Raw genomic sequence first — 25,364 nt, 5'->3', positions numbered from 1 at the left:
CACATCCCAGGAGTAGACAACTGGGAAGCGGATTATCTGAGTCGTCAGACTCTCCATCCGGGGGAGTGGGAACTCCACCCGGAGGTCTTTGCCCAGTTAACCCAATTATGGGGCTTTCCGGACATGGATCTGATGGCATCTCGTCAGAACTTCAAGGTTCCTTGCTACGGGTCCAGATCCAGGGATCCCAAGGCGACTCTAATGGATGCATTAGTGGCGCCTTGGTCGTTCAACCTAGCTTATGTGTTTCCACCGTTTCCCCTCCTTTCCAGGCTCGTGGCCAGGATCAAACAGGAGAAGGCCTCAGTGATTCTGATAGCTCCGGCGTGGCCACGCAGGACTTGGTATGCAGACCTGGTGAATATGTCATCGGCTCCACCATGGAAGATACCTTTGAGACTGGATCTTCTAGTACAAGGTCTTTTCGAACATCCAAATCTAGTTTCTCTGCAGCTGACTGCTTGGAAATTGAACGCTTGATTTTATCTAAGCGTGGGTTTTCAAATTCAGTGATAGATACCCTGGTACAAGCCAGAAAGCCTGTGACTAGAAAGATTTACCATAAAATATGGAAAAAATATATCAGTTGGTGTGAATCCAAGGGATTCTCCTGGAGTACGATTAAAATTCCTAAGATCCTCTCCTTTCTCCAAGAGGGTTTGGATAAAGGGTTGTCAGCGAGTTTTCTAAAAGGACAGATTCTGCTTCATCTGTTTTATTACACAAACGACTGGCAGTTGTGCCAGATGTACAAGCTTTTGTACAGGCTTTGGTCAGAATCAAGCCTGTTTACAGACCCATGACTCCTCCTTGGAGTCTAAATTTAGTTCTTCCTGTTCTTCAAGGGGTTCCGTTTGAACCTTTTCATTCCATAGATATCAAGTTACTATCTTGGAAAGTTCTGTTTTTGGTTACTATTTCTTCTGCTAGAAGAGTTTCTGAATTATCTGCTTTGCAGTGTGATCCACCCTATCTGGTGTTCCATTCGAATAAGGTCGTTTTACGTACCAAGCCTGGTTTTCTTCCTAAAGTTGTTTCCAACAGGAATATTATCCAGGAGATAGTTGTTCCTTCTCTGTGCCCGAAACCAGTTTCTAAGAAGGAACGTTTGTTACACAATTTAGATGTAGTTCGTGCTTTAAAGTTCTACTTAGAAGCAACAAAGGATTTTAGACAAACCTCATCTTTGTTTGTCGTTTACGCTGGTAAGAGGAGAGGACAAAAAGCTACTGCTACCTCTCTTTCTTTCTGGCTGAAAAGCATTATCCGATTGGCTTATGAGACTGCCGGACGGCAGCTTCCTGAACGAGTCACAGCTCACTCCACTAGGGCTGTGGCTCCACGTGGGCCTTCAAGAACGAGGCTTCTGTTGATCAGATATGTAAGGCAGCGACTTGGTCTTCTCTGCACATTTTTGCCAAATTCTACAAATTTGATATTTATGCTTCTTCGGAGGCTAATTTTGGGAGAAAGGTTTTGCAAGCCGTGGTGCCTTCTGTTAGGTAACCTGATTTGCGCCCCTCCCTTCATCCGTGTCCTAAAGCTTTGGTATTGGTTCCCACAAGTAATGGATGAAGCCGTGGACCGGACACACCAATGTTGGAGAAAACAGAATTTATGCTTACCTGATAAATTACTTTCTCCAACGGTGTGTCCGGTCCACGGCCCGCCCTGGTTTTTTAATCAGGTTTGAAAAAATTTCTTTATCTATACACTACAGTCACCACGGCACCCTATAGTTTCTCCTTTTTTCTCCTAACCGTCGGTCGAATGACTGGGGGGCGGAGCCAGAGGGGGAGCTATATGGACAGCTCTTGCTGTGTGCTCTCCTTGCCATTTCCTGTAGGGGAGGAGAATATCCCACAAATAATGGATGAAGCCGTGGACCGGACACACCGTTGGAGAAAGTAATTTATCAGGTAAGCATAAATTCTGTTTTTACTAAATTTATTTTTTTGTAGTGTTCTTAGTTTTTCAATCCATTTATTTAATTTCTGTTTTTTATCACCATCACTAGCCTAACTAACATGAGTAGCTGGCCTTCAAAAATTGTTTAGATTCGAGTCCACGAATCATCCATTACTTGTAAAGATTTTTATACTTCAGGATCTGCTATAAGTGTGAGCAAGGGCTTTTCTACTAAGAGTGAGGGGTAGAAAACTTCATACTGAGTAGTTGTTGTGTAAATAAAATAGGAAAATAATATTATTGTGTACAAAATGTAAATAAATATGTATGACTGTTAAAATAATCAGTTTATAAAAAAAGTACTTACTCTTTTTTAACTAAACATCGCAATGCATTATGGTTATGTAAATGAGCCTTACATGACCAGTCAGCTCTGTCGGAAGCTGAGAGTTTAGTTGCAATTCAGCTACTTCCATACGAGTCTGTGCTAGTTACAGGGATTAGGGGCATAATGATATCGAATATATACAGTAAATTCAGTTGCCAATCACGATTTAGACAATTGTAAAACTATTATTAGACAAATTTACTTCGATCAATTTTGGAGTTGACTGTCTCTTTAAGGGGAGAAAAATGTACAGTACACTGTGCGTTTAACCCTTTAAGGACCGATAATGCTACAGCTTGCAATTTTAGACGTTTTAATGTACTTTCATAATCTAATATGCTTCTATTGGTATCCTTTGTTGAAGAAATAGCAATACACTACTGGGAGCTAGCTGAACATATGAAGTGAGCCAATCACATTCACAAATTAGCAGCTAGCTCCCAGTAGAGATCTTCTGCACCAAGCCTTTTCTACAAAGAATATTAGAAGACCAAATCAAATAATAGAAATATTGGATACTTGTCTACAACATCTCTGCTCTAATTGATTCATGTAATACATAAATAAGCATTGTTATGCTCTGCGGAATCTATGTCGCACTCCAGAAAACTAACAAAATGCGAACAATGCCTAACTTTCAATGGGTTAATATAGTATTACCTGTTTTTCACAACTTTATAGCCTAACTAACATTAGTAGCAGGCCGTCAAAAACTGTTTTATCTCATAGAGAGTCCACGAATCATTCAATTACTGTTATATTACAAACATTTAGGATCTGTCCTATGTGTGAGCAGGGTCGTTAACAGTGAGAGTGACGAGTAGGAAATTTCATATTAAGTAGTTTTTGTGTAAATAAAACAGGACAATAATATAGTGTGCAAATTGTACATAAGTATAACTGTTAAAACAAATTGTGTATAAATAATTATTTTCCGTTTTTAATTAAAGATTGCAATGCATTGTGGTTATGTAAATGAGCATTACACGACCAGTCAGCTCTGTACGGAAGGAGAGAGTTTAGTTGCAAATCAGCGCTGTGAGATGCGCTTTTGTATTGTTACTTCCATGCGAGTCTGTACTAGTTACAGGGATTAGGGCTAGGGCATAGTGATATCGAATATATACAGTAAATTCAGTTACCAATCACTATTTGGACAAATTTACTTCAATCAATTTTGGAGTTCACTTTCTTTTCAAGGAGAGAAAAGTTAACAGTACACTGCCTTTAACCCTTTCGTTAATGATATTTATAGAAATAATTTTTCTATCAATTTGTGCTAAAAGCTCTGAATGTAGAACCTCAAAAAGAATTGTTTACTCAAGCCAGATCTTTCTATGGAAATCTTTAGTAAAATGCGAAAGTTTTATTACGTTTGAAGAGAAACTGGAGTATGCTTATCTAACATCTAAATATAAGTGGAGTTTACTGTAACTTCTCTAAAGCCTAAAGTACATTTATTAGTATGAAATATGTACAATTATGTTAAATTGACAAATAATCAAGTCGGTTCATTTATTTAAGTTGTTTTGAAAAGAGTATAAATAAAACAGAAACACATTATAAAACTATTTTGCAATGCACCATGGGTATGCAAATGAGAACATTGTCAGGTTGTTCATGCGCTCACATAGAAGTTAGTTCATTTTATTGTGAGGGGGAGGAGTATTTTCGTTGTGCACTTCAACAAAACTCAGACTTGTGTTGGTATTTTCATGGGCTTTTAATGCTGCCAGTTATTCTTAAACTAGAAAGAACAAAAATGATTAGGATAAATAAGGTATTAAAATTACACACCCCTGAGCAATTCATACATACTAAATTATAAAATGACAAATATGTTTCAGGGTGACCAACTGCAAGAGACTATACGTTAAAGATGCTGTCACTTTTCTGTTACTTTATGGATTTTAAGAAGGTAGCTTGGTATATATAGATAACGTAAAGTAAAAAATATTAACATTAAATTAGCAACTTGCCCAATTTATGAGACCACAAATCTGATGCATTTCCATTCAACTTTTTATGCAGCAGTTTGTCCAGAACATTATTTCAATGCACTGATGCAGATTCTAAGCAACCCCTAAAGCAAGGCAAAAAAACAATACAAATCCAGAGCATCAGATTAATCACAACAATCTTGTATTATGTCAGCTATGTTCCTAAAACCACCAGAAACAAATCCTATTTTTTCTTTAAAAAATGTGGATGAGAAATAATTTCCCTATTATTCAAAAATGTGCCTTTAATGAGACAAGTTTGACTGTAAATTTCACTTCTCTGTTCCCATTCTCTAAGTCTACACTAAAATTGTTATTGTTTAAAAAGATAGATAACGCCTTTACTACTCATTCCCCAGCATTGCACAACCAAAATTGTTATATTAATATACTTTATAACTTTGAACCCCTTAGCGGTCAAGTACGTGTTTCTCTGGGGTTTTAAGCGATGAGGGTATTGCAGTGATACCTCACTATTGAGGCATCACTGCAATACCCTTTTTTACCCACTGATGCAGAGAGGGCTATTCTGTGGCCCTCTCTGCATCGGCCATTGATGATGCCGATCGTTGGTGAGTGAGAGCAGCAGCAGGGAGGCGGGTGGGCAGCCCATTGGTGTTTTATTTTGTATTTGTCTGGGGGGGGGGGCGTACGTGCACGCGCTCAATTTCCATTAGATGCAATTGAATTAATGCATGATGCATCGGCAAAAATTTAAGTTTAATTGTTTGATGTCAGGAAACATCGTTGGAGTTTAAAAGTAGGTCATTAATGATATATTAATGTTTGTAATATGACATTTGCGGTCCTGGTGTGAACAAAAAGCTAAAGTTTTGGAATCCTTTAAGATAGCGGTAACAATTGTGAGGTGGGGAGGGTAGAGAGCTGTTTGAGGGGGGTCAAGGATTTGGTGGTGAAATGGTGGCATGAAATATACCAAAATGGGCCTAGATCAATACTTTGGGTTGTCTACTACACTACACTAAAGCTTCTCTCTTTTTATTTATGCAAATTATGACATTTAGGGAAATCTCCCTAAGTGTGATGCGGGAATCCAGACATGGACCCGTTGCTCAGTGTACTTAGAGGGATATGACTGCACCTCACTGATGTGGCCCTTAATAGGCTGAAATGTACACTTTGGGGTATTGTTTCTTTTGTTTAGAGAGGGATTGTCTAGTAATTTGGGGGTAGACTGTATTGTGAAGTCAGAATCAGACTGATATACTTCAGGAAAGTTCTTCTTTGTGAAAGGTAAGTGTTGAGCTAAAAGAGGCTACTTCTTGGGTGGTTACTAACCATAGAACAAGTTATTATGCAATTGTTTGTTCCCAGATTGAGCGCTTCTTTCTTTTTATTTATGCAATACTTTGGGTTGTCTACTACACTAAAGCTAAAATTAATCCTACAAGCTCCCTAATTAACCCCTTCACTGCTGGGCATAATACACGTTTGGTGCGCAGCTGCTTAGTGGCCTTCTAATTACTAAAAAGCAATGTCAAAGCCATATATGTCTGCTATTTCTGAACAAAGGGGATCCCAGATAAACATTTACAACCATTTGTGCCATAATTGCACAAGCTGTTTGTAAATAATTTCAGTGAGAAACCTAAAATTGTGAAAAAGTGAATTTTTTTTTTTTATTTAATTGTATTTGGCGGTGGTGAAATGGTGGCATTAAATATACCAAAATGGACCTAGATCAATACTTTGGGTTGTCTACTAAAAAAAAAAATATATACATGTCAAGGGATATTTAGGGATTCCTGACAGATATCAGCGTTCCAATGTAACTATCACTAATTTTGAAGAAAAAAAAAAAAAAACGGTTTGGAAATTACAAAGTGCTACTTGTCAAAATTAAACTTTCATGATTCAAATAGAGCATGTAATTTTAAACAACTTTCCAATTTACTTCCATTAACAAAATGTGCACAGTCTTTTTATATTTAAATGTTTTGAGTCACCAGCTCCTACTGAGCATGTGCAAGAATTCACAGAATAAATGTGTATTCATTTGTGATTGGCTGATGGCTGTCACATGGTACGTGTATGCATTTGTGATTGGCTGATGGCTGTCACATGGTACGGGGGGGGAGTGGAAATATAAATTTTAAAATTGTTAGTAAAAAATCTACTACATATTTGAAGTTCAGACTAAGTGCTATTGCATTGTCTTGTTATCTTGCATTTGTTGATTATACAAATTTGTGTTGACTAGTCGGTTAAGCCTCTTCTACAAAGAATATTACGAGAACAAAGCAAATTAAATAATACTAATATTGGAAATTAGTTAACAATGTTATGCTCTAATTGACTAATGAAATAAATATTTTGAGGTGCATAACACTTTATTAATATATTTCGCTGTATAATACATTGTGTTTAGCACTCCAGAAAACAAAACAAGCAGCAAAAGTTTTCTATAATCTTGACTATATTTGTATTTTATTTTCTGTTTTTCACAACAATATTAGCCAAACTACATGAGTCGCAGGCTTTCAAAAAAATGTATAACTCATAGAGAGTCCACAAATTATTCAATTACTCTAAAATGTTAATGCTTCAGGATCTGTCCTAGGTGTGAGCAAGGGCTTTTCTACTGAGAGTGAGGGGTGGGAAACTTCATACTGAAGCTGTTGTGTAAATAAAATAGGAAAATAATATCATTATGAACAAAATGTAAATATTGCATGACTGTAAAAACAATTAGTGAATAAAAAGGTTCTTTCTCTTTTTTAAAGTGAATGTAAACTTAACTACACTTCTTTACGCCATTTGAATGTTAACCTAAAAATAACTAGAGTTTCATTCATCATTTCCTCATAAACATTACCCTACTCACAAAATCGCACTTTGAAGTCTCTCTCTTCACGCCGCTTCTCCTCCCGACATTGATTGTTATTTATTGACAGATTCCTAAAAATTGTCTCGGTTAATCATAATTCCCCCCCGGGGGGTTCAGCCCCTTTCCTGCAACGTCACGCTTTTTTAATTCACATCTTTTAATCCCAGTTTTGTGTATGGATTCTAGATGCATATCCACGATTCACGCATGCTCAATACCTCTGCCACTTCTACTCTGATCTTTAAAAGTAAGAAGGATTGATAGCTGCTGGATTGCTGCAGTTTTAGCGAACCGGGTTGAAAGTATCAGCAATCATTTAACGATTTGCACAAACTTATATTTTAAATACATCATAATATTTACACAATCTCGGGAAAACGCGTCTTGACACATATGTATACGGAGGGTGGGATCGCTGTATACGTCAAACATGTAGAATAAGGAAGTCGGCTCTGGGAGGAGTCAGAAAAGAAACAGTAAAATGTTTAAATTAGATTTTATTGCAAAATCGTTTTTTCGTATTAAAAAAAACCCATAGCTATTGAAATAATGTACTATGGATTAATTTAAAGCAGGCTTTCACAAACAGAAACTTTACATTCACTTTAACTAAACATTGCAATGCATTGTGGTTATATAAATGAGCCTTACACGACCAGTCAGCTCTGTACAGAAGCTGAGAGTTTAGTTGCAATTCAGCGCTGTGACTGTGAGATCTGCTTTTGTACTGTTACTTCCATGCGAGTCTGTACTAGTTACAGGGATTTTATTACAAGCACAGAGACTCCTATTTTACTTTACCTTTTTTTTTTTTACTATTTATGCAGCTTTTCAAAGAAACAACATATCAATAAAAAATAAACAAGTTGAACATAACAGTGAAAACAAGAACAACCAATGAACAAGAGATATGCAAATGAGCCGATGAGATAAGCCAATAAGCATGATCGTAGTGCCCACAAACTGTCCAAATAGTCCCAATTCCTCCTCTTTCTTTTTGCTGCTAGTGCAGATAAGTACATTCTATATTTCTTTTGTTAACAATATTTGTATTTCCCTAAGTATTGTTTTTTTCTTACCGGTTGGATAATATATTTCACTTACATACGTTTCCTTTCCTTTCTTCCTTTATTTTTATCATTGTTGAATAAAATGTTTTTAATTTTCTTCATACTTTAGTTTTTACTCTGTGGCCTTCTCGTTGGTGAGTGAGAGCAGCAGCAGGGAGGCGGGTGGGCAGCCCATTGGTGTTTTATTTCCTATTTGTCCGGGTGGGTGGGGGGGGCATGAGTGCACGTGCCGCATTTCCATTAGATGCAATTAAATGCATGAGAAGGAGGGAGTGGAAGGTGGAAATCCAATGTTCGGCAAGGGATCTGGGAGGGGGTAGGGTATTGAGGGGGGGCAGCTACACTATAGAAAATTGGGGATTTTATTTATTTATTTAAAAAAGGCATAATTTTTTAACAAATTGGGTACTGGCAGATAGCTTCCAGTACCCAATATGGCGGCAACTAGGTAGAGGGGGGAGGGTCAGGGCCGTCTTTAATACTGACTGGGCCCTGGGCAAACATTTCCTTGGGCCCCCCCCCCCCATGCAATTTTGCTCTCCACCCCAACACCCCAAAAAACAACTAAATCATTTTTTTTATTTTTTTTTAAATTATTAGCCCAGCAGTGGATCATTCACTGTTGGGCTAATCATTTAAAAAAAAATATGAAATAAATTTCAATATGTGAAACTGGACCTAAGCAGTACTAATAAGTAAATAAATATATAAATTCCTCCACTGTAGATTAATTTAAAATATTTACTAATGTCGGTTTTTAATTTATTTATATCATTAAGTTGGGTTAGTCTTTTCTTGTCACTTTTAATTGCCAAGATAGCTCTTGAGCCCTTAGTTGCTTTTAGCAAATTAGAGAGGCATTTGCCCATTTTCCCCCCATATCTGTAATATTTTGCAGATGTTTTTACAATTTCTAATGCAGCATTCTGCTGTAAAAAGATTTCCCTTTCCCTCTTTGCTTGCTGGTATGCATTCCAGCCTCCACTTGACAAATCCCTTAAATAGGTATTATATGCGTTAACTAATTGATTAGTAAGTTGTGTATTGCGCTCATTGTTCTTTTTTTTAGAATGACACAGGTATGCCTTTATTTCTCCCCGCAACACCGCTTTAGAGGCTTGCCATAAAATTTCAGGATTTTGTACTGAATTTTGATTAATAAGGATATATTGTTTCCATTTTTCATTTAGCCAGTTTTTGAATTTAGAATTATTGATAAGATATTTTGGAAAGCTGAATGAGAGAAAAGATCTTTTTACCAGGTTAGTTTGCAATTGTAATATGATAGGGGCATGGTCTGACAAAATGATTGCAGAAATCATCTCCAGTTAATCCTGGATATTATCCAGAAAGGAATTGGCTTCCGCCTTGTTAGACAAAACATACCATGTTCCAGACTTCAATACTTTAATCTTGGCCGGGTATAATAGAAAAGCATTAAAGCCTTTCTCTATTAATTTAGAACAGAACGGAGCCATTTCCTTTCTGCGATTAGAAGTCTCAATTGAGTAATCTTGAAATAATTTTTTTTTTTTATCGTTTACAAGAACTGTGGCTTTCTTCTTCCTATAATAACTCATGATAGCAACTTTGTCTTGAAAGTGCGAGAATTTCACAATTATGGATCTATTTATTATAGTACCATCAGATCTTTTTTTTTCCGGTCCTATTCTGTGTATTCTTTCAATCATTATTTTAGCTCGGCTAATAGGCATCTCCAATAAGTTTGGTAAAATATCATCCATAAAATTATTCAGATCAGCAAATTCTTGAGTTTCAGGAACACCTACTATTCTCAAGTTGTTGCGTCTGGAACGATCTTCTAGATCGTCCAGTCTTTCCTGTAATTTTTTAATTGTCAGATCATAGTGTTTAGAATCTTGCTCTCGTGAGTTCAGTCTATCTTCAATTTCAGAGATTCTAGCCTCTGCTTCATCTAACCTGTTATTGAACTGCCTAACTTCCATTGATAGAGCTGCTACATCTTGTCTAATCAACTCTAACATTGATAGTGAAAATTGTTCTACCAGCTGTTGAACGTCTAAGTTTGTCTGAAGACTAGCGGGTTCCTCTGTTATGCTATCTTGGGATAACGAAGTGTGAGTTTTGACTTTGTGTTTATCTTTTTTAGGTGGCATCGTAGGTGATTTGTTTTTAGCTATATGTACGAATTTCTCCATATAAAGTGTTAAAAAAAAAAAAAGAGTGAAGAATGGGGTGAGGTGAAAAAGATTTCCAAAAGATTATAAGTGAGGTATAGGTTCTAGTGTTTTACTGGAAGAGAGAGAAGGGGAAAAAAAAAAAAAAAAGTGTAAAAAAAAAGTGAAGAATGGGGTGAGGTGAAAGAAAAAAGAAAAAAATTCCCAAAGGATTATAAGTGAGGTATAAATTCTAGTGTTTTACTCACAAGTGGAAATTAGTGCAATTAAGTGGATGTGTATACAGGGGTGGTATGAGCTCTATGAGCTTATGCTAACAGAGAGAATTTCGCCTTAGACCAGAGTGTTAGTGTACAAGCTTGGCAGTTCACTTCTAATATAAACCCCAGAAAGTTGGCTAAACTCTTCGTCGCAGAAGGATCTTAATTAGTACAATTACCCAACTGAAAACCTTGACATTCAGAGAACAATATATTTAGTAGACAAAGTTACTACGTAACTATTATTCAAACAGGGAATTAGCACTTTTAAAGAAACTTACTTTACAAATATCTATGTTCCCAGAATATATAGACAGAACCTTGTACCGAAAGCACAGATCAACTAGTCAGTTTTTCGTGATTTCACATTTTTAACACACGTTCAGTTATGTTATCTAAGACAACCTAACATTATTCTAAATGAGCACAGAATGAAATAAATCTGTGTCTACCTGTCACGATATAGATATATTTCTTCAACCTGGAAAATAACCTTTAGTGTGCCTACTAAAGTACATAATAAAAAATAAGAAAGAAAAAAAAAAAAAACAATCTATCTTTGACCAACAGCAAAATTTTCTATATGGCAATAGACCTTTGCTTCACACAGAATATTTTCCAATGATATAGACAGATAGAATATAAAACAGTATGATTTTGAAAAAAAGCATTCAATTCCAGCTAGCAGTTAAATACATTTTGGTCATTGCATCAACATGTGAGAACACATAAGAACAATAAGTCACTGCTTTAAGCACCCATCTGTCCAGAACACAGTCCTTCCTTCCCCCTTTCTTCTCTTAAGTCAAACACGAACTTTCTGGTTTAAGGCTAGCTTCACTGGGAACAATCTCCCTAAGGGGGGACTTAAGTCCATACAGACACACCACTTCCTAGCTTTCTGAACCAGGTCAGTAGCCTTGATATGCGGCTGATTAAGTTTCACCCTCCTTCTCTAGGGCCCAGACTGGATTAGCCTTTTATACCATTCAGGAAAAGGAGCATAGATACCCACTTCTATTATTGCAGTATACCGGATGGGGGGAAGGATATAAGCTTTATCTAGATTGCTGTTAAAGCTCAGTCCAGCAAAGTCCTGATTATCTTCACTGGGGTATGTGGGCTTGGGAGGGAGGACTTAGTAGTTACACAGTTAATCTGTTTCCAGATTGTATGACTATTGAAAGGCAAGTTTTGATCTTCTCATTTCTTTATTGTTCCCCCTTTCTGCCAATTTTCTGAGGGGACTTAGACAAGTTTCACCTACCCTCTTACACACCCAGACTTATACTCCAAGACACATAATTTTTAGGATTTTTAACTTTGTGTATATATTAAAAAAAAAAGTTACTCTTCACAATGCAATTTTGCTGATAAGTAAAAGATCTCCACAATGCTTTTAGCCTTCCTGGCCCCACTCCTGTGCTATAACACACTGGCAGCCACTATTTACCAAAGGCTCAGTAATAAAATTTTAAAGCAACGGTCCTGTTTAACAGATAGAAACAAACAGTCCTTGGCCAGGGGACTTAATCAGGGCCCACATAGAGTTACCGGATCCAGCACACGGCAGTGTGCTTCGGACGACTCTTTGTCGCTTCTCCACTCCTCTCTACCGCGGTCTATCTCCGGCGGAACCAGGCCGCCACGAGCTACGTCGTCCTCGACAAGCTGAAGTGCAAGGTGAGCCGGTCAGAGATGCTTGCGTTGTCACAGCGCTAGAGACTTCCGCCCGCTGGGTACTCCTCCTGCCGTCTAGAGGATAGCCCAGTGGGCTGCTGGAACATACAAGCTGGCTGTGGTAAACTCCCGGAGACTTGAGGCCTACAAGCCGTGCTCACTGTTCACACACGTCAGCTGCGTGCGTCAGGGCTGCTGACGTCAGATCCCGGTCACGCTCCTTAGCGAATCATCCATTACTTGTAAAGATTTTTATACTTCATGATCTGCCTTAAGTGTGAGCAAGGGCTTTTCTACTAAGAGTGAGGGGTAGAAAACTTCATACTAAGTAGTTGTTGTGTAAATAAAATAGGAAAATAATATTATTGTGTACAAAATGTAAATAAATATGTATGACTGTTAAAATAATCAGTTTATAAAAAAAGCACTTACTCTTTTTTAACTAAACATCGCAATGCATTATGGTTATGTAAATGAGCCTTACATGACCAGTCAGCTCTGTCGGAAGCTGAGAGTTTAGTTGCAATTCAGCGCTGTGAGATGCGCTTTTGTACTGTTACTTCCATGCGAGTCTGTACTAGTTACAGGGATTAGGGGCATAGTGATATCGAATAAATACAGTAAATTCAGTTACCAATCACGATTTGGACAATTGTAAAACTATTATTAGACTATTTTACTTTGATCAATTTTGGAGTTGACTGTCTCTTTAAGGGGAGAAAAATTAACAGTACACTGTGCCTTTAACAAGCTTTAACCCTTTAAGGACTGATACTTGCAGAGAAAAACTATTTCGATACAGCTTGCAATTTTACACGTTTTAATGTACTAGCGTAATCTAATATGCTTCTCTTGGTATCCTTTGTTGAAGGAGCAGCAATACACTACTGGGAGCTAGCTGAACATATCAAGTGAGCCGATCACAAGCAACATGGGTGCATTAGCAGCTAGGCTCCTAGTAGTGGGCTGGTGCACCAAACCTTTTCTACAAAGAATATTACAAGATCAAATCAAATTAATTAATTAATAGAAATATTGGACACTTGTTTACAAATTTATGCTCTAATTGTATCATGAAATGCATGAGTTAACATTGTTATATTATGCTGTATAATAACCTCTATAGTACTCCCAGAAAACAAAACAATCTGCTGCGGTAGTCAACTTTTCTCCAACATTGGTGTGTCCGGTCCACGGCTTCATCCATTACTTGTGGGATATTCTCCTCCCCTACAGGAAATGGCAAGGAGAGCACACAGCAAGAGCTGTCCATATAGCTCCCCCTCTGGCTCCGCCCCCAGTCATTCTCCTTGCCGCTCTGAACAAGTAGCATCTCCACGGAGATGGTGAGGAGTATGTGGTGTTTAGTTGTAGTTTTTTGTTCTTCTATCAAAAGTTTGTTATTTTAAAATAGTACTGGTATGTACTATTTACTCTGAAACAGAAAGAGATGAAGAGTTCTGTTTAAAAGAGGAGTATGATTTTAGCAGCAGTAACTAAAATCAATTGCTGTTCCCACGCAGGACTGTTGAGCCCAGAGAACTTCAGTTGGGGGGAACAGTTTGCAGACTTTTCTGCTCAAGGTATGACTAGCCATTTTTCTAACAAGACTGTGTAATGCTGGAAGGCTGTCATTTTCCCTCATGGGGATCGGTAAGGCATTTTCTTAGACTCAGATAGAATAAAGGGCTTATTATGGGCTATTAAAGGGACACTCAGGTTAAATTAAATGTTCATTATTTAGATACAGCATGTAATTTTAAACAACTTTCCAATTTACTTCCATTAAAAAAATGTGCACAGTCTTTTATATTTACACTTTTTGAGTCACCAGATTCTACTGGGTATGTGCAAGAATTCACAGACTATACGTATATGCATTTGTGATTGGCTGATTGCTATCACATGGTACAAGGGGAGTGGAAATATCCATAACTTTGAAATTTGTTATAAAAAAATCTACTACTCATTTGAAGTTCAGACTAAGTGCTATTGCATTGTCTTGTTATCTTGCATTTGTTGATTATGCAAATCTAATGTGTTGACTGGTCCTTTAACTGGTGGACACTCTTAAGGGCTAAATCGATTGTTTATTTAAGTTATTAATCAAAGTTTTGAAGTGGATTTCAAACTTTTTACTATTTGGGGAACGATTTTATTGCCAGGCACTAGTTAAGACACCTTCCCAGTCAGGAAGGGCCTTTCACTATAGTAGGCAGAGCCTCATTTTCGCGCCATTATTGCGCAGTTTCTTTTGAGTGCAGTGCATACAGCTGCATGTGAGAGGGTCTGGTATTCACTGAAAACGTTCCTAGAAGGCTGGAATTGGTATCTTTTTTTTTTTTTTTTTTTTTTTTTTAGGTTTAAGATTTGTTATCAGTAACTCAACCATCCCACAAATACCTTAAGTGGATGCAAAAAAAAAATCCCTTTTTTAATAAAACACAAACAGAAAATACTACAAACACATTCCTTCTTTCATTTAGAACCAGACTGGGAGGGAAAAAAAGATACAGTGTTGGCTATAGCTAATCTGCACAGGCTCTGGTGCGAAATAATTTTTTTTATGAATGTCCACACCCTGCCATTGCCTCCTCACAGAAAAGAATACAAAGTAGGTTTCAATACTAATTAAAAATATATATTACCACCCAATAGTAGACTATGATCCTGTTAGTATCGCTTCTCGGGGGGGGAGGGGGAAGAGGAGAGCAAATACGGTTGTATCGAGTTTGTAGTTTTTCATGGCTCTTGCAGAAGAAAATAAAAGTCTTAGGTGTTTATACCAGAGGCTCAAGTTTTCAATGAGGTAAAGAAAGCAGTGCGGGCCGAGCCCAAGTACAGGTGACAAACGTCTGCACAGTGAGGGAGGGAGAGAACAAAACCACGGCTTGCAGGGCGAGATTGTCTCTTTGGAGGAAAAAATGTTCGGTTTATTTGAAGAGAAATAAACCCAAAGACACAAAATTTCCTATATCAGCTATTCTTTGAATATCACGTCACAGACACAGAACGATAAAATGGACACTGCAACAATCCATATGAAACGCAATGCTTCAGTCTGTCTCCAAGAAAAGAAAAAGTCTTTTGTACAGATCCTCGGAAAATATTTCCTCATCTTGAGAGCCTTGTCCTTCATGATTTATGGAAACACAAGCCTGTGCTTTTTATTGCATCAAGCTGATCCAAGGGGCTGTCCCGCGCACCTCTTCTTCCATAATCCTTGTGACCATCCGAGCAGCAGCCGAGTTGAAGTTTTTGTCAGAGTTTAGATGGGTGTCACACGCTCATCGTCATGGTGGGCGAGTAATTGTCATTTTGGAAGGAATGAAGGAAGTTTCCTCCCAATTCACTGTCATCTCGTGGTGTTCCTGGAGGGTTACTAATGCCACTTATGTTGCTTGGAGAATTCTTAGACAGTCCGTCCAAATCTCCAGATCCTAACGACCCATTCATATGATGTGGTTCCATGCCACCCATTCCGCCCATGGGGCCGTCAGAGCCAGGACCCATTGGGAAATTTGAGCGATTTCCTGTTCCTGGCCCGGGATTTATCATGGTATAAATATTGTCACTTGAGTTTGTTGACTCTGAAGGGCTGGGCATGATTGGCGTTCCGGGAGGTCCCCCTCCTCTCCCATCCCCAGGAGGTCCCACATATGAACCAGGTGAGGACGAAGAATATTGAATTGAATTAGCACTGTTGGGGTTCGGCCATGGTCTGCCTGCTCCAGGCCCCATGTTCATTCCGGGCCCTAAAGAGTTGAGTGGAGGTCTCATTCCACCGCCGTAATTCTGCAATGACAACCAAGGATCAGACTGAGGCCCAGGGCCCATTGGACCCATAAGTCTAGGAGGGGTCATCCTTTGCATGGGGCCTCCCATGTTGGGGTGTCCTTGCTGTCTGATAGGATCCATGGAGTTTGGCATCATGGGCTGGGATCCTGGGACACTTCCTGGAGGCTGACTTCCCATCCTGATGTGCGGTCTGGGGCCACCAGCAAAACGAGGTGACATGAAATGCTGGCTGTGCGGCCCCATCATGTTAGGATTGTGAGGAGGTGGCTGTGAGTGTGGGGAGGGCTGGGAGCCCCAGCTTGCACCAGCACGTGCCATAAGTTCCTCTAGAGCTTTGTCTTGGTCATTATTATGTAATAATAGAACTTCTTTAATGTCTTTTTGCTTAAATCCCATTTCTTTGAAGTTGTTCATCAACTGAAGAAACTCCATGGTCTTTTCTTCTGAACACTGATACATTTCCAAAGCTTCTTCCACAAGAAGCGGATCAAAACCTTTGTCGCACAACTGGGCATAAATGAACAAGTACTCAAGCACCTGTTCCACGTTCTGGCCTTTCTTCTGCATTGCTCTCATGACGTGCTCGTATGAGTATCCCATACCGACTATAGTTTCTGCACATTGCCTCTCACTGCTTGAGAGCGCCTGCAGCAGCTCCTCGTAGCCAGGCCCTGCCAGCCTCTTGGTGCAGAAGACTCCACTAGGCACCTTCGATAATGCAATATACTTGCTGTCATTGTTTAGGCAGATCTGTGCTGTTCCTTCTGTACAAGCTACCAGCGTAGCTGCTGCTGCAGGTGAAGGTAAAACTGGCTGTCCACTCACATTGTCCAAATGCATCCCAGAATTCCCCAGTGCATGGTGCCCATTTAGTTTGTTGGCGTTATGCTGAGAGCAGGCTTTTAAGGTGTCCAGAAAAGTGCTGTTGGGGAGGCAGGTAGTGCTGTGCAAAGTGCTTGAAAACTTTGTCATTTTCTGATCACCATCATCAGAGTCAAGTTTGGGAAATGAAAGGGATTTGATATTGCTGACTGAAGTGAAAGGAGAAAGGGATACGTTGGAAGACGGGGGCATTAGTTCACAGTTTTCTAACTGTGGTAAATTAATAAAGCCATTGGGTTTGCGAAGGAGCTTGAAGTCCAAGGTAACTTGATCCACAGCGGTTGGGACATCCTCCTCCTTAACAGCAGATGCAGGGTCCTGCCCCTTACCTGCCTCTGAGGAATTATCCTTATTTATGTCTTGGTTTACAACAGCAGACCTGGCCTGGACACCAAGAATATTTCTTAATTCTTCCTTGTCATCAAGGGTTTTTAATTCTAACTTGTCAAATGGATCCTCTTCACACTCAAAGTCAGCAGGGTTGAAGTCAGCATTGATGTGCGGAGGGCTGCTCACTTTAGAAGGGATGGCACTGTTGTTGGCAGGAGTGGGTGTGAGTATATTATTATGCTGGAGGCTGGCATGAACAGGGTTAATAGGAGGCGGGAAGTCCATCCCTTCATTTCCCTCATTGCAGCCAGATGCCCCATCATCAGAGTGGGAAATAGCAGCCTCGGCCTTTAGCTCTGCCTCTTTCTGCACAGCTTTAATTTGTTTAATTTCTTCAGCCCATTTAATTGTTTTTTTCTCAAGAGAGAAATCATAATGAACCTCTCTCACAAGCTCGGTGATATCAGGCATGCAGAATCCAATGGGAAGTCCAACTTTATCAGGCACCTTAAACTTGTCACCAATTTTGAACGGGACATCCTCTAGGTAACTAAAAGGCCCTTGTAAATCTGAAGCGGACTTCCTAGAAGCCATTTAGAGTCTGTTGCACCGCCCGCAGTCACCAAACCGCCCACTACGGAAACAACTCTACAGCCCCGGCCTCAGTGCCGGAATTGGTATCTTATACCCCCCTGGGATAAGTGAATTCGCAGCAAAGGCTGTGGCTGGGACTGTAAGGGGGTTAAATTGCAAACGGCTCCGGTTTCCGCATTTTAAGGGTTAACAGCTTGAAAATTGGGGTGCAATACTTTGAATGCATTAAGATACTGTGGTGAAAATTTGGTAAAGATTGGATAATTCCTTCATAGTTTTTCACATATTCAGTAATAAAGTGTGCCCTGTTTAACATTTAAGGAGACAGTAACGGTTTTGTTTAAAAACGGTTTTTGTGCTTTATTAACCAGTTTAAGCCTGTTTAACATGTCTGTACCTTCAGATAGATCATGTTCTGTATGTATGGAGGCCAAGGTGGTCCCCCCTTCAAATGTATGTGATAATTGTGCCATGGCGTCCAAACAAAGTAAGGACAGTACTGTCACATTTAGTAAAGTTGCCCAGGATGATTCCTCAGATGAAGGAAGTAGGGATAGTTCTGCATTCTCTCCTTCTGTGTCTACACCAGTTATGCCCGCGCAGGCGACCCCTAGTACTTCTAGCGCGCCAATGCTTGTTACTATGCAACAATTGATGGCAGTAATGGATAACTCCATAGCTAATATTTTATCCAAAATGCCAGCATTTCAGAGAAAGCGCGATTGCTCTGTTTTAAACACTGTAGAGCAGGAGGGCGCTGATGATAATTTATCTGTCATACCCTCACACCAGTCTGAAGTGGCAGTGAGGGAGGGCTTGTCAGATGGAGAAATTTCTGATACAGGAAGAATTTCTCAGCAGGCAGAACCTGATGTTGTGACATTTAAATTAGAGCATCTCCGCGCATTACTTAAGGAGGTGCTATCTACTCTGGATGATTGTGACAATCTGGTCATCCCAGAAAAATTGTGCAAGATGGACAAGTTCCTAGAGGTCCCGGTGCACCCTGATGCCTTTCCAATACCTAAAAGGGTGGCGGACATAGTGAATAAGGAGTGGGAGAAGCCAGGCGTACCCTTTATCCCTCCTCCTATATTTAAGAAATTGTTCCCCATGGTCGACCCCAGGAAGGACACATGGCAAACAGTCCCTAAGGTCGAGGGGGTGGTTTCTACACTAGCCAAACGCACGACCATTCCCATTGAGGACAATTGTGCTTTCAAAGATCCTATGGATAAAAAATTGGAGGGTTTGCTTAAAAAGATTTTTGTACAGCAAGGATACCTCCTTCAACCTATTTCGTGCATTATTCCGGTCACTACGGCGGCGTGGTTCTGGTTCGAGGAACCGGAAAAATCGCTCAGTGGGGAAACTCCATATGAGGAGTTCATGGACAGAATTCACGCACTTAAGTTAGCTAATTCCTTCATTTTAGACGCCGCTTTGCAGTTAGCGAAATAGCGGCGAAAAATTCAGGGTTTGCAATTGTGGCGCGTAGAGTGCTCTGGCTAAAGTCTTGGTCGGCGGATGTATCTTCCAGAACAAAGTTGCTTAATATCCCTTTCAAAGGTAAGACCCCTTTTTGGGTCAGAATTGAAGGAAATTGTTTTAGATATCACTGGGGGAAAGGGCCATACCCTCCCACAAGATAGGCCTTTCAAGGCTAAGAATAAGTCCAATTTTCGTTCCTTTCGCAATTTCAGGAACGGACCGGCTTCTAACTCGGCAGCCTCTAGACAAGAGGGTAACGCTTCCTAGACTAAACCAGCTTGGAAACCAATGCAAGGCTGGAACAAGAGTAAACATGCCAAGAAGCCTGCTGCTGCTACCAAACAGCATGAAGGGGTAGCCCCCTATCCGGGACCGGATCTAGTAGGGGGCAGACTCTCTCTCTTTGCTCAGGCTAGGGCAAGAGATGTTCAGGATCCCTGGGCACTAGAAATAGTCTCTCGGGGTTATCTTCTAGATTTCAAGGAACTACCCCAAAGGGGAAGGTTCCACATTTCTCACTTATCTTCAAACCATATAGAGACAGGCATTCTTACATTGTGTAGAAGACTTGTTAAAAATGGGAGTGATACACCCAGTTCCAACTGTGGAACAAGGTCAGGGGTTTTACTCAAATCTGTTTGTAGTTCCCAAAAAAGAGGGAACTTTCAGACCAATTCTGGATTTAAAAATTCTAAACAAATTTCCATCATTCAAAATGGAAACCATTCGAACAATTTTACCTGTAATCCAGGAGGGTCAATATATGACTACCGTGGATTTAAAGGATGCGTATCTACATATTCCTATCCACAAAGATCATCATCAGTTCCTAAGGTTCGCCTTTTTGGACAAACATTATCAGTTCGTGGCTCTCCCATTCGGACTAGCCACTACTCCCAGAATTTTTCACAAAGGTGTTCGGGTCCCTTCTAGCGGTTCTAAGACCAAGGGGCATTGCAGCGGCACCTTATCTGGACGACATTATAATTCAAGCGTCGTCTCTTTACAAGGCAAAGGCTCATACAGACATTGCTCTAGCCTTTCTCAGATCTCACGGGTGGAAGGTGAACGTAGAAAAGAGTTCCCTGTCTCCGTCGACAAGAGTTCCCTTTTTGGAAACAATAATAGATTCTTTAGAAATGAAGATCTTCTTGACAGAAGTCAGAGAGTCAAAGCTTCTAAACGCTTGTCAAGTTCTTCTCTCTATTCTGCAGCCTTCCATAGCTCAGTGCATGGAAGTAGTAGGATTGATGGTGGCAGCAATGGACATAGTTCCTTTTGCTCGAATTCATCTAAGACCATTACAACTGTGCATGCTCAATAAGTGGAATGGGGACTATGCAGACTTGTCTCCACAGATAAAGGGTTGTCAGCGTCATGACTCGACGCCAGTCTATTAGGCTGGGGCGCGATATGGAATTCCCTGAAAGCTCAGGGTCTATGGTCTCGAGAAGAGTCTCTTCTTCCGATAAACATTCTGGAACTGAGAGCGATCTTCAATGCTCTCAGGGCTTGGCCTCAACTAGCGAAGGCCGGATTCATAAGATTTCAGTTAGACAACATGACGACTGTAGCTTACATCAATCATCAAGGGGGAACAAAGAGTTCCTTGGCGATGAGAGAGGTATCCAAGATCATCAAATGGGCGGAGGATCACTCCTGCCATCTATCTGCAATTCAAATCCCAGGAGTAGACAACTGAGAAGCGGATTATCTGAGTCGTCAGACTCTCCATCCGGGGGAGTGGGAACTCCACCCGGAGGTCTTTGCCCAGTTAACCCAATTATGGGGCTTTCCGGACATGGATCTGATGGCATCTCGTCAGAACTTCAAGGTTCCTTGCTACGGGTCCAGATCCAGGGATCCCAAGGCGACTCTAATGGATGCATTAGTGGCGCCTTGGTCGTTCAACCTAGCTTATGTGTTTCCACCGTTTCCCCTCCTTTCCAGGCTCGTGGCCAGGATCAAACAGGAGAAGGCCTCGGTGATTCTGATAGCTCCGGCGTGGCCACGCAGGACTTGGTATGCAGACCTGGTGAATATGTCATCGGCTCCACCATGGAAGCTACCTTTGAGACAGGATCTTCTAGTACAAGGTCTTTTCGAACATCCAAATCTAGTTTCTCTGCAGCTGACTGCTTGGAAATTGAACGCTTGATTTTATCTAAGCGTGGGTTTTCAAATTCAGTGATAGATACCCTGGTACAAGCCAGAAAGCCTGTGACTAGAAAGATTTACCATAAAATATGGAAAAAATATATCAGTTGGTGTGAATCCAAGGGATTCTCCTGGAGTACGATTAAAATTCCTAAGATCCTCTCCTTTCTCCAAGAGGGTTTGGATAAAGGGTTGTCAGCGAGTTTTCTAAAAGGACAGATTCTGCTTTATCTGTTTTATTACACAAACGACTGGCAGTTGTGCCAGATGTACAAGCTTTTGTATAGGCTTTGGTCAGAATCAAGCCTGTTTACAGACCCATGACTCCTCCTTGGAGTCTAAATTTAGTTCTTTCTGTTCTTCAAGGGGTTCCGTTTGAACCTTTTCATTCCATAGATATCAAGTTACTATCTTGGAAAGTTCTGTTTTTGGTTACTATTTCTTCTGCTAGAAGAGTTTCTGAATTATCTGCTTTGCAGTGTGATCCACCCTATCTGGTGTTCCATTCGAATAAGGTCGTTTTACGTACCAAGCCTGGTTTTCTTCCTAAAGTTGTTTCCAACAGGAATATTATCCAGGAGATAGTTGTTCCTTCTCTGTGCCCGAAACCAGTTTCTAAGAAGGAACGTTTGTTACACAATTTAGATGTAGTTCGTGCTTTAAAGTTCTACTTAGAAACAACAAAGATTTTAGACAAACCTCATCTTTGTTTGTCGTTTACGCTGGTAAGAGGAGAGGACAAAAAGCTACTGCTACCTCTCTTTCTTTCTGGCTGAAAAGCATTATCCGATTGGCTTATGAGACTGCCGGACAGCAGCTTCCTGAACGAGTCACAGCTCACTCCACTAGGGCTGTGGCTCCACGTGGGCCTTCAAGAACGAGGCTTCTGTTGATCAGATATGTAAGGCAGCGACTTGGTCTTCTCTGCACATTTTTGCCAAATTCTACAAATTTGATATTTATGCTTCTTCGGAGGCTAATTTTGGGAGAAAGGTTTTGCAAGCCGTGGTGCCTTCTGTTAGGTAACCTGATTTGCGCCCTCCCTTCATCCGTGTCCTAAAGCTTTGGTATTGGTTCCCACAAGTAATGGATGAAGCCGTGGACCGGACACACCAATGTTGGAGAAAACAGAATTTATGCTTACCTGACAGACTTCCGGAAGAGGCGGAGCAAGCAGGACGCTTGCAGCTTGGCGCTTCTCCCCCGAGCTTGTACACCAGCTCCTCAGGTGCATTGATCCTTGGCCGCTACATACAGGCGACCCGGATAGTAGATAGACTGCAGGAGCGGTCAGCACCTGGAAGTCAGCCATAAGAGAGGCTTCTATGTCTGAAGCAACTTCATTGCTCATTCTCACATAAGAAACGGAGTACCCAATCTAATTAAGTAAGCGGACGGAAGAGCCTTACCCACAGCGTGCAGGCTGTATAGACAGCACCCGGCCGGGAGCGAGGAAACAGTACCCTGCAAGTGTTGGCGGGGAGCGGATCCTGAAGCAGCGCTGTGGACCCTGGTAAAAACCCCATCAAGCTCCCACCCCCCCCCTCTAGAAGATATCGTGGTGTTGCTGAGAGGTGTGCCTGACCTCACAAGGTGAGGGGATAGTTAACGGTGTTCCTCTGGGCAGCGGATACATACGGATACATACCGGATATTCTACGGTCACTAAGGTACTATGTAAAATTACTAAAGCTGAGTAAAACCAAAGGGGCAGAGTGGAGGGGGGGGAGAGAAGAGTCGTTATACAGCACCCTTGAGCAAAGCCCTTACAAGGGAAGCAGGCAAAACAGGGATAAAGAGGAATAAAGGTTGAGGAAACTGCAGCCTGAGGAAATTATCCTGTATCTGTGCAGCTGGGAAAGGTCCTTATATGTTTGTTTTACTGTGGAGCTAGAAAGCGACATCATTGCAAACACCAAATTAGCGGCACCAAATATGCCATGACAGACTTCCATAACCCTTACGGGTAGGAGTACAAAGTAGAGCTCCCATAACCTTCGGGTAGGAGCTAAGAAAGCAGAGAGTCATAAGAGTCATAAAAATTTTTACACCCCCCATTCTGATATCAAGGAGAAGAGGAAGATTATAAGTTAACGGCTGTTATGGACTGCCGGTGTCATCTTTGACTGTTACAATAGAAAGAAGCAGGACCAGGAGAAGTCATAGGCTTCGGTAGAGCCCAGAGAGCTGGAAAGATATTCTTTTTTCCCAGAAGGGTCTAACTTTCCTTTTTCCAGAGGGGACTAACTCTCCTTTTTTTTTTTTTTTTTTTTTTTCTCAGAAGAGACTAACTTTCTTTTTTTTCAGAAGAGATTAACTTTCCGTTTTCAGAGGGGACTAACTTGAACAGGGAAGAAGGAAAGGGGGACTTGTTTGTATTTTGATTTTGGACTTTCTGTTGCTTTGCTCAGTGTTTTCCTTTTTTCTGTTTTTTATGCTTTTTTTTTTTTTTTTTGCCTTGGTTTTTCTCTCCCCATCCGGTTGCCACCAGGTTACCATTGTAGTTGTGACATATTCATAATGCTTACTGTCTATAAGGTTGCGGATACCGACTTAGAAGCAGAGACCCATTGTTGAATATAATAATTTTGAGGCTTGGAAGTAGTTTAAATATATAAGGACATTTATATATATAGTTGACAGTAGATAATTACATATATGAGAGTTAGATATCTGTGTATGTGTCTATCTACTGTTCTCGGTATCCGCCTTTGAGTTATACTAGATGTAAACTAAAACCTGAACGCTGTGTGCTATTTTTTTTTCTTTTTTTCTTTTTTTGGTCATAGAGTACCTAGGTTGAAAATTCAAAGAGCCCTAGTGGGGAAACACCCAATTTTGTCATAGTCTAAACCACAGAGAGATCCTTTTTTTTGTAGAGTATCTGCATTTAAGTAGTAAGCTTAGGAGAGAGGAATTTAGAGAGGCGGAAGCTGTAGTAATAAAGGCTATAATACCTCAGATTGTGCAAATATATATATATAAATACACAGGCTTGGTAGTTTAAGTGACACAGTCTAGAAACATTGCAAAGAATTTTTTTTGTAAACTCGGTATCATAAACCACAGGTAGAACATACACAATATCTGGGTCAAAACAAGAATACAGCACTGCTTATTTTGCTTTAATGTCTCGGAGATAGGCCGTAATCACTGGAATTTCACTTAAATAACACTTAGTTCACTAAAAATTCACTAAAGGTACACATATAGGAGATAAATAAGTTTTAGAGATATCTTTTTTCCACTTTTTTAAGTGTAAGCTCTATTAAAACAGAGCCATATTTTTATTTTTGCACTTTTTGCACTTCACTCTTTCTTTTTTTTTTTTTTTTTTTTTTTTTTCACAACACTTGTTTACACTTGCTCCCTTAAAAATTGATAAATACTCTGATGGATAAATATATAGCGGCTTCTAAAGGGAGCTCCCCAGCTATGCCACCGAGACATAGAGATAAAAAGAATAACCCCAAAAACTCAGAGTTAGGTGCCGAGACACTGCAAACTGATACTGAGATCCAGCTATCTGCAAACAATACAGCTGAGATAGTAGCACAAATTTCCAGAGTGTTCACGGTGCAGTTAGATGCCCTAAAAGTGGAGATCAAGCATGATATCAACTCTTTATCAACTGAAGTTAGACAGTTCACTGCAAGAATAGAAGAGGTAGAAAATAGGGTGTCTGACTTAGAAGATAGATTGACTCAGATAGAGCAGACTAATACAAGATTACAGACTCATTCAGATACGATGCAGAAAAAGGTAGAAGATTTGGAGGATAGGGCACGACGCAATAACA

At 40.2% G+C, this 25,364-nt stretch overlaps 2 protein-coding genes and 1 non-coding gene across 3 annotated transcripts; all 3 read right to left on the bottom strand.

Moving 5' to 3' along the window:
* Positions 1-3,579: 3,579 nt before the first annotated feature.
* LOC128661894 (U5 spliceosomal RNA) lies at positions 3,580-3,691 on the bottom strand. The gene has a single exon (XR_008402667.1). It is a non-coding gene; the product is annotated as a U5 spliceosomal RNA (small nuclear RNA).
* An 11,401-nt stretch (positions 3,692-15,092) lies between these two features.
* LOC128659883 (single-stranded DNA-binding protein 3-like) lies at positions 15,093-16,400 on the bottom strand. Its single transcript, XM_053713467.1, has one exon. The coding sequence runs from the start codon at positions 16,355-16,357 to the stop codon at positions 15,593-15,595; it is 765 nt and encodes a 254-aa protein (XP_053569442.1). The 5' UTR covers positions 16,358-16,400; the 3' UTR covers positions 15,093-15,592.
* Positions 16,370-17,986, bottom strand: LOC128661320 (ubiquitin-associated protein 1-like; the record flags this gene model as incomplete). Its single annotated transcript, XM_053715589.1, has 1 exon — positions 16,370-17,986. A coding segment is annotated over exon 1 (1,548 nt), but the record flags the coding sequence as incomplete, so codon positions are not given.
* Between the last annotated feature and the right edge of the window lie 7,378 nt (positions 17,987-25,364).

Source organism: Bombina bombina, chromosome 5 (genome assembly GCF_027579735.1).
Source record: "Bombina bombina isolate aBomBom1 chromosome 5, aBomBom1.pri, whole genome shotgun sequence".
Taxonomy (NCBI): domain Eukaryota; kingdom Metazoa; phylum Chordata; class Amphibia; order Anura; family Bombinatoridae; genus Bombina; species Bombina bombina.
The sequence above is the reverse complement of the archived record's forward strand: the minus strand, read 5'-3'. Positions and strand labels throughout refer to the sequence as shown.

Coding starts and splice junctions, on each gene's coding strand:
- LOC128659883 (XM_053713467.1), bottom strand. CDS start 16,357: ATGATGGGGCCGCACAGCCAGCATTTCATGTCACCTCGTTTTGCTGGT.